Raw genomic sequence first — 9,203 nt, 5'->3', positions numbered from 1 at the left:
TTCCCTGCTTCCTGGCAGAGAGGTGTCAGCAGCATAACAAAACTCACAACCATCTTCACTGGTAGGTTTAGCCAAAGGAGAAAGGACAGAGTGGGCCATTGTGAATAAGTTCCTCCCTCCTCCTGAGGGCTGAGGACACGGTGAATCACACAGTCCCTGTGTCTGCCCCCTCATACTTTTTTAGCGCTTGTTTTTAGGATGGGGATCAGGATTGTTATTCAACCAGCCGATCCACTCCATGTGCTACTGCCCTTTTTTTGTATGTTCACGAGAAGAACTGACCATGAAATGCTATGACTCAAAAAACACACAGCCTAGTGTTTTTTTTCTCTTGCTGCCCAGGGCACATCTGTACTTTTAAAGACCCTGCAGTGAAACATTTCACACCTGCTCCATGCTGCTGGGTTCTTGGTTGTAGCCATGTTGGTCTAAGGACATAGGCAGGCAAGGTTCTTTGGGTAGATGTGATCTCTTTTATTAGACCAACTGAGTAGTTGGAAAAAAGCTGTTTGCAAGCTTCTGGGCACAATCACCCTTCTTCAGGCATAGGAAGAATGCATACACCTGCTCCATGTAATAGTGGTGCCTCAATGCAACATTGAGTGTGTGGCCATTAAGCCAAGGGAGAAGCCTGCCTAATCTGCACATCACAGAGCAACCCTGTCACAAAAGGACTCTGAGGTACCCAGAGGAATAAACATCTACCCTCTACCTCCCCTGTCCAAAATGAAGTTTCTTTTCTACCTAGGAGAACTTTTGCAATCTTTGAGTTCTCCTCAGCCTGAAGAAGGGTGTTTGTACCCAAAACCTTGCAAAGAAAGAATATTTTTTGCTGCTATTTAGTTGGTCTAATACAAGATATCACCTCTGACCCAAGAGCTTTGTTTATCTGCCATTAAGCCAGTGATTTTCAACCAGGGTGCCTTGAGATGCTTTCAAGGGTACCATCAGATGGATGTTAGCACCCTTAGTTGTGCAAACAAGATAAACCCAGAAGGTAAAAACAGTGGTTGGATTTTATCAAAGCCTTTTATCCTGGGACCCTACAAACAAGCCAATTGTCCCACTTTAACTACCTGTGAAGTATCCAAGATAACCCTTTTTCTCAGGATGAACACAGCTAATTTGAACAAATTGCTACTTTGGCTGGATTTTGATGCTGGCCAAAACCCAAAACAATCAGACTTGGGATGAACCAGGGGCCCATTTTTTCCCAGAGATTTCAAACAAGAATTCCTAGGGTTTAAACTAGTCTGGCCTGTTATGGTCTTTCCTAGTCCTTTGCAACAGAAGAATTGCTGTATTATTTTTTAGTAGCCAAGAAATGAGTGAAAATGAAGAGCTGGCATTACCCTACAGATGCCTGGATCGCCTCTAGCACAAGAGTTTTGTCTGGAGTCTAACAAGGCATTCCTTCAGTCTAAATGGTTGAGAACGACTGCATTAAGCACCCATGAGACACCTGGCTTATCACTGACTATATCATGACACACGTGGCACAGTGCAGCACGCACAGATTGGATGCACCATGTTTCATGACAGCACCCCCGAGCCTGGTCCTTTGACAGCATAGGCATGCCCCTTTTGTACAGCTATCCAACTTCATTGACTTAAATGCAGTCATTCCTCATTATCACCACCAGAAGGTGAAGTTCAGCCCTACACAGAGATCCATTGCAAAGCCCCAGTGCCGTTCAAAACATAAACCCTATTTTGAAGCGACAAGCAGGTCTTAACTATTACACAGGTTTTGTGCTTGCTCTCACTGCCTATGAAATCAATTCCACCCCGAAGGAGGATTAATGAAGAATGCTTCCTCCGGCAGAAATGAAAGGTGTGGCCACACACAAACTCAAATCACAGCCACTGCAGCTATCTTACAGATAACCCGCTGCTGAAATAAAGACATGAGGCAGCCCTCACAGGTGCAAACCCGGAATGATTCCTACTCATGCCGGTGGTGCTAGACCAGCCTAAGCGACATCAGGGCCAGCCCACCCCAAGCCTGCAAAAATTTCTCCATATCAACTATGCAAGCTATACCCTTCACGGACAACTCTGAAATCATCGAGCAATCCTAGGAGTGTTTATTCTAACCACACATTCAACCCCAAGGCATATTCATTTAGCTTCTATTGATTCTGGCCCACTGAGGACAAATACTCACTTACTGTAATATATTTTAGTTACCTTTCCACTAGTAATTCTGCTTTTCTGGACCTAGTTCAGACGAATGTCGTAGCCACAAAGCACTAATAATTTTAGGAGTCCGAGGAATCAGGGAAGATCACTTTTATATCAGAGCCAGGTGAGGTAGGTCTATTTTTAGCAGCCAGTCACGCAGCAGAGAAGACAATAGCACCCCCAGCCGCTATCTCAGCTAGCTCCTCCTCTGTGCAGGTGCATGTCATTGGTGGAAAAAGCCATATTTGGCCTGCAAACGTTTGTGAGTTTCAACATGAGAAAGCTTCCTTGTTTTTAACAGCCGCAGGAGCACGGAAAGTCTCGTAAACAGCAATTGAGAGTAGTTGCTGGACTTTGAAACCCAGATAACCTAACACCATGTGACCTTTGTTTGTTCAGGTTTCTTTGTCTACATATGGGCCTTGATAGGTTATTTCCATGAGGAAGAGAAATAGATGATACCTTTTAGGGTGACCATCTTTTCAAAAGGGAAAGGCAGGACACTGCTTCACCTGCTCCCACCCCTCTCCCCATCACCCCCGCATGCCCTTCACCCCCTGGACAAGCTGTCCATGGCTCCATGCCGCTCCACGCCCTGGCCCCATGCACAACCCTGGCTACGCCATGCCCCCATCCCCTGCCCCACTCCCTCCCTCATCGTGGGGCCTTAATCTGTCCACAAACCCACCCCCACATATCCCCTCTCTACCATAGACTTATCTGCAGGAAGCTGCTCCCCAGGCCACCTGGCTGTGATCCTGACCACATGCATGTGTGCAGGCATATGGCACCCTGAGTCCTGCTCCCAACACTCCTTGCAGGCTGGAATGCCGCCAGCCTGCAAGGGGAAACCTGCCCATTTCCTATGGATCCCACAATGCTGCAAATCTGGGATAAATGCTGTCCCGGAGTCATGCAGCCTAAGACTGGGACTTGAGGTTCCCATTCTAGGACTGTCCCACCCAAGTAGGGTGGTCACCCTAGATACAACCCACAACTTTTCTATCTAGGATGACACAGAGCCCTGTTGGACTGAACACAGTAGGAAGTTCCCTTCTCAGAAATCCAAGCCTCCCTTTCCAAGAAGCACTGTGACTTTCAGCTACACTGTCTCCCGGTTTCTTCCCAGGGCCAGGTTAGCCATCAACCCCTTCCTCTCACCTGTCTTTTGGCTTTTTCCTCATTCATGATGCTGCAAACAAAAAAACCCCCTAGGCGCTATGTGGCATAAACAGTCCCAATTAAAGCCCAATAAAGCTCGCATCTAGTGTACACGCCCCTGCCTCCAGTGACCAACTTCAGTGCCATACAAGCACTACCCACATCTTCGGGCAGCTCCACTCATTAACAGTGCCACCAGAGTATGACGTGCACCCTAGGGAGGCACCCATTGCTTAAGGGATCATGGCAGCAAGCACAAGAGCAGAGGTAGCACCAGTAGAGATCTTGCTCCACTCAGCAGAGATGGAGTATCTCCCAGCAGAGTGGTAGTTTCTGCAAGCTCAGAGGAGCTTTGAGTATGCAGGACCTCAAACCTTTGCTGACAGAACTAGACGGGAGCAGGCCTCAGCTTTGGTTCGCCCTCCTAAGCAATTCATGGTCTGGTGCAGGGGCGGGCAAAATACGGCCTGCGGGCCGAATCCATCCCACCAAGCCATTTTATCTGGCTCATGGCACACCTAAAAAATTCACAAATATATATTTCTCTGCTCCTGACTCCTGTCGAAGGTTAAACAGGAGCCCCTGGTGCTGATCCTCAAAGGAAGAGACAAAAGAAGAGGCAGCAAAAACCTAGAAGGAATGAGAAACCACTTACATGCTCAGAGAGCCAGAAGCACCAATGCTGTCATCCTGTGGACCCATCCCAGCTTAGGAAGGGGAGGATGGAGGGAGAGGAGGACAGGGGTGGATGGGGAGGGGAGGAGTCGCAGTTTCACCGCCTGAGGGCGAAGCAGCAGGGCAATACCCAGGCGAGGTTGAACCTGTGGGAGAAGGGGCACAGTCAGAACATGCTCAGGGGGAGGGTCCAGGTTAGGCGAGAAGAAACTAGTGTGAGTGGAACCGGGTGGACCTCGGCCCTCCGCTCACCCCTAGGGAGCAACCACGGGGTAAAGGAGAGTCTCCCCAGCAGCAACCAGGACATGGCTCTCGCACGTGGCTGAGTGGAGCTTTCTGTCCCCAGCCGGCCTCACACCTGGGCCAAAAGCTCAGAGCTCCAAGCCCTGGGGTGAACCCCTGGCAGCAGGGTCCTCAGGATCAAAGGTGGACAATGAGGTCAACCCCAGGAGATAGCCGGTCCATACAGGGCACTAGGGCCCTGGAAGAGAGGCAGGACAGGTTACCCTGACCAGCCTGGAGGCAGGAGGCACCCGATCATCAAGTGGGCTGGAGGGACGGCCCCTCAGGCCTGGGGCACTCACCTCCATGCTGTTCGCCCCCTTCTCCTCCTCCCCTCTGCCGCAGTGTCAGCACTGGAGGTGGGAGGCAGAGACATGGGTCACATCGCACACACCCCAAACGCCCAGGCCCCTGCCACTTCCACCAGCCCATGCCCCGACTGGCCCTGGGCACCCTCCCACACCGAACTCCCTTCCTCCCTCTGTGCTGACTGCACCTAGATCTGGCTCCTGGCTGCGGTCTTGATATACACAACAGGGACGGCTCCCGGCACACAGCGCTCAGGCCTGCACTGCCCCTGCCCCGGCCCTAGCCCCACCTACACACCCAGGGCACTGGAGGGACTTGTGGGCAAGGCACTTCCTGAAGACACACCAGTCATTTCCCCTTCGCTCCTCTCTTCCCTCCCAAGGCCTCCAGAGCTGGGAGGGAACCCAGGGGTGCTGGCCCTCGACCCGTCCTTCTCCCAACCTGCGAGACCCTTCCCAGGACCAGGGAACAGAGTCCTGGCTCCAGCCCCTTCTCAGCTCCCCTCACTGACCCCACGCTCACAGCCTAACACTAGGAAAAGCATCATGCTTCCCGGGTTTAGAGCCACTTATGCTTCTGGACTCACTCATGGATTTGGCCTACATTTGTCTGGGAACACGAAACCTCTCTTTAAAAACCAGAACAAAACTGAACTTAATAAACTAGGAAAAGCATCATACCATTCCCCCTGTCCTCTCTTTTTAAGACCATGCTCCATCTTGGTCCTGGCCTCTATCTCCGGAAGGGGGTTTGTCTGGCACCCAATGTTAGCCAGGCAGAGGGCCCTTGTCTGGGTGCAGATGTCTAGGTGCCCAGGACCCTCTGCCTGGGTGCTGGCCTCCTTGGAGAGGGGCATGGTGGTCTGGGTCCACTCCGTGATCCCCTCAGAGGGGGATTTGCTCCTGATTACACAAGTAGCAGCTGGTCAGAGGTGGATCATGCACTGAATTCAAGCCCGACAACCCCTATGAAGGAAGTACTCCCCTCCCTGCAAACACAGCTGCTCCCAGTGCCTCCAGCCTACTCTGCAGCTCGGACAATGCGCACAACACCCCCAGTCCCCCACAGGCCCCTGTGGGACCACCTCCCTGTCCCCTCCCTGTCCCCATCTTATTCCCACAGGACTGGCAAGCTCTCCCAGGCCATCCCCTCCTGTTGCACAAGCCCACCATCTACCCCTCCCCACAGCCTCCTGGGACTTCATACAGTCTGGGGCAATCCCCTCCCAAGTTTTGGTCCCAATGCCGCCTGAGCGGACCCAGAGGCCCAGAGGTGAGGGACTGGCACCCTGTGAAATAGGCATCATGGATCATCCTGACCTGCCTGGAGGCAGAAGGGGCCCAGATCATCACCCAGTTGGTTCCCATCCACCTCGTATCCCAGGCTCACAAGCTAACAGTATGAAAAGCACCATACCTCTCCTTGTGTCCAGCCGCTCTCTGACACCGGCAAGCCTTGGTCTGTGTGCCGGTGTCTATCGTAGCCAGGGGGTCAATCTGACAGCCCGCATCCTCCAGACAGAGGGCCCTGGTCTGGGTGCTGGCATGCTCCTGCCCAGGGCCCTCTCTCTGGGTGCTGGCCTCCCTGGTAATTGGCAGGTTTGTCTGGGTCCCTTGCTCCTCCACCTGGCGGGGGCTAATGCTCCTGATTGCACAAAAAGAAACTGGTCAGAAATGGGCCCTGGACTGAATTCATCCCCACCAGCACCACACAAGGGGCAACTCCCCTACCTGCACAAAGCACCACATGCAACATCCCATAGCCTGCGCCAGAGCCCACAAGCTAAGCAGGCTAACCCTCCCCTCCCTGCCCCACACTTACCCCCTCCAGGGCAGCCAGCACCCCTCTGCCACATCCATGGGAGGCTGTTGGACATGAAAAAGCAAAATGGCAGAGAGCAGAAAACCAACCCCCTGGCCCAGGGCTGGCACCTGGCGGACTCTGGGGGGAAGCTGGGGGCAGCAATCCCCAAAGCAGGGGAGGTCAGTGCAGCACACACATGTCACCCCACCGGTCCCACACTGTGACATCCACAAAGCTCACGTTGTGCCCATCACTGCACACACAAGCCCTCCCCCCACAGAGCCTAGGCACCCCCTGTCCCCTCTACTGCAGGGCCTGGCACAGCAAGGGACAGCCTTGCCCTGTGCACACACAGGCACACACGCACCCCCCTTCTCCCTGGGGCAGGGGCATGCAGAGCGGCTCACCTCCGTGGGGCTGTCCTTCCCAGCCGGGCCCTGCTCCCCCTGGGCCTTGAGGGCCAGCAGCAGGCACGTGTTGTAGCGCTTCAGGTCCTCCACTTGGGCCTGAACGAGAATCACCCCAGCCCATCACACCGTGCCCACGGCTGCACCAAGAGTATCTGGCCTCTGCACCCATCAGCGGTACCTCCCTGGGCACCCATCAGCCCCCACCTCTCCCCCCACGCAATGTGTCAGGACTCTGTTCCCCGCTTTCACATCCCCTGGCATTTTACGCTGCCTGGCCATGCTTGGCCTCCTCTGCCCCCTGCAAACTCACCAGGAGCAGCTCCTCCCTTTGCCGAGCACTGGGGACACAAAACACATTTTCAGGCTCAGAGAGACTGACAGTGCCGTCCCAGAAACCACCCTTCCCCAAGGACAGATGCGCAGAGGAGCAGGGATGGGCCCAGGGCTTGTGCCCCGACCCCTGCACCGCACACCGGGAACACTCAGCTCCCTGCCCAGCCCCACACCTACCGGGACAGGAGGACCGCCGTGTCCCGCTCCTGTTGGGCCAGCTGGGCCCTGAGCGCTGTCAGCTCCAGCTGCAGCAATCGAAACGGTGCGGGTTAGAGGTCTCACACCACGACCTGTATGTCTGTGCACGCAGCCAGCTCTTGCCCCAATCTGTCCCTCTGCCCCTGCATTCGCCCTCCATCCCCCAGCCCAGCCCTGGGCTTGTCCCTTTGGTCCACCCCTCCATGCAGGTGTCATCCAGCCCACTTGGGCTCCCCACAGCCCCCACCCTGCCTCGGTCCCTCTCACCTGCTGCTGGCGGTGCCCGGTGAGGGGTTTCTCCTGCTGGGGAAGGAAAGAGCAGCTGGGGCGATGGACTCCCTTGGGCAGTGAATTCCCCATCTCCCCCGGGTGCAGGGCTGGCGGCCCCCAGAGCCCTGGGCTGGGCAGGGCTGCTAGACCTGCGCCCTGGGGATCCCTGGGGCCGGGTGCTACCACCTGTCTCAGGGGAGTCCCCACCTCTCAGCTGAAGATCCCAGGTCCCCTCACACACAGATTTGGGAAGGACTGTGACTGTGATCGGGGGACAGGGAGGACAGGGAGACTCTCCCCCGGGGTATCGTGTGCAGCATGGGGCTGGGAGGGGCACAGGACATCTGGTGAGAGACCCTTGCCCCCCGTCCCCCCAAATCCTCCCCCCCCCGGCATCCCCTGGGCAGGGGACAGACTCACAGCAGCAGGGGGGTGCGGCCACATCTGGCCCCTGGCAGCGCTGCCCGGCACAGCTGGGACGGCCTCGCCCGCCCCTCCACCTGCCCCCACCGCTGCGCCTGCACCTGGTCCTGGTCCTGAGGGGAGACAAGGGGCCACACGTCAGCTGGGCCCACGCTGCTGCCAGGGCACAGGGCGACCAGCCCGTCCGAGACACACGTGTGGGGGCAGCTGCCAGCAGTCCTGCGTGCCATGAGGGCAGGGCCCTCCTCCACGGGGGTCAGGTGGCAGTCCCTCCAGGGAGCAGGTCTGGGAGAGACCTCAGGGACGTGGCTGGTCACCTGCGATGCAAATGCCCCCAGCAGGCGTGGGTCCCAGGGGACAAGGGGATGAGGGGCAGTAACGCTGGGGAGGGGTCTCTGGGCCCCCAACAGATGTCTGGAGCGGGGGGAAAAGTGCAGGGAGGTTGGGAGTAGCTGGGCCAGTGCAGCCCCCCGGGAATGGAGGCGGAGGAGGGAGAGGGGGTGCCCTCATGCAGAGACCATGCCCCCTCCCCATGCAATTGCACAAGCCCCACCAGCTCAGGCTGCCCCAAACTCACCAGGTGCAGGGTCCCTCCTCTCCGCACCTTCCCCCAAGGAGGGCACGCAGGGGGAAGCTTTAATTGGGGGCAGTTTGCCCCTTGCCCACCTGTCTGCCTCCAGCGTGGCATCTGGTGCTGCGGGGAGAAGAGGGCTGTGCATCAGGCTGCGGGGACTGAGCACCCATGTGAGCATGGGGGTCCCAGAGCCCGTGTGCGCCCCACCATGCAGGGGAACAGAGGGCAGCAGGGCCATTGCAGGGAGACTCCCAGGGCAGGGGCAGGGCAGGGGCTGCAGGGCAAGGACATGGCTCAGCGTGTGGAGCCCATGGGGGCCAGTCCTGTTCCCCTTCCCCGGGAGCTTGCTGCTGAAGAGCAGGGGGTGACAGCCAGAGGGGCAGGGAGCTGGGGCTGTGCACATTGGACCTGGGACAGCGTGGGCTTGGCCTGCCGGCTGGGAAGAGAGGCCACGCAGCCCTGAAGCCTCCCCTGCTGCCCAGCCCCCATTGCTCCTACGGGGGCACGTGCCCGGTCTCACCCAGGGTGCTGGGGCGCAGGCGCACGGGGGGCAGCTTCTCCCGCCGGAGCGTCTGCCACGA

The 9,203-nt window shown here is 56.7% G+C and overlaps 1 protein-coding gene and 1 long non-coding RNA gene across 4 annotated transcripts in view; both read right to left on the bottom strand.

Annotated features, from left to right (window-relative positions):
• Positions 1 to 4,147, bottom strand: part of LOC106722282 — a 12,539-nt gene extending 8,392 nt beyond the window's left edge. Inside the window, exon 1 of one of the 3 annotated variants that reach the window (XM_025206056.1) lies at positions 4,001 to 4,147. In XM_025206056.1, the coding sequence (XP_025061841.1) occupies positions 4,001 to 4,047 (47 nt within the window). In that variant the 5' untranslated portion in view covers positions 4,048 to 4,147. Of the gene's footprint in view, positions 1 to 2,167; positions 2,288 to 4,000 lie in introns of those variants that run through there. The other 2 variants (XM_025206057.1, XM_014520656.2) reach the window with 2 other exon arrangements.
• A 3,930-nt stretch (positions 4,148 to 8,077) lies between these two features.
• LOC112550538 overlaps positions 8,078 to 9,203 on the bottom strand; it is a 5,366-nt gene continuing 4,240 nt past the window's right edge. Inside the window, exons 3-5 of the long non-coding RNA XR_003094434.1 lie at positions 9,143 to 9,194; positions 8,626 to 8,742; positions 8,078 to 8,161 (exon numbers count right to left, since the gene is read on the bottom strand). This is a non-coding gene — a long non-coding RNA (uncharacterized LOC112550538). The remainder of the gene's footprint in view (positions 8,162 to 8,625; positions 8,743 to 9,142; positions 9,195 to 9,203) is intronic.

This window comes from Alligator sinensis, unplaced genomic scaffold (genome assembly GCF_000455745.1).
Source record: "Alligator sinensis unplaced genomic scaffold, ASM45574v1 scaffold872_3, whole genome shotgun sequence".
In the NCBI taxonomy this organism is placed as follows: Eukaryota; Metazoa; Chordata; order Crocodylia; family Alligatoridae; genus Alligator; species Alligator sinensis.
This window is presented reverse-complemented; position numbering and strand designations above follow the sequence as displayed.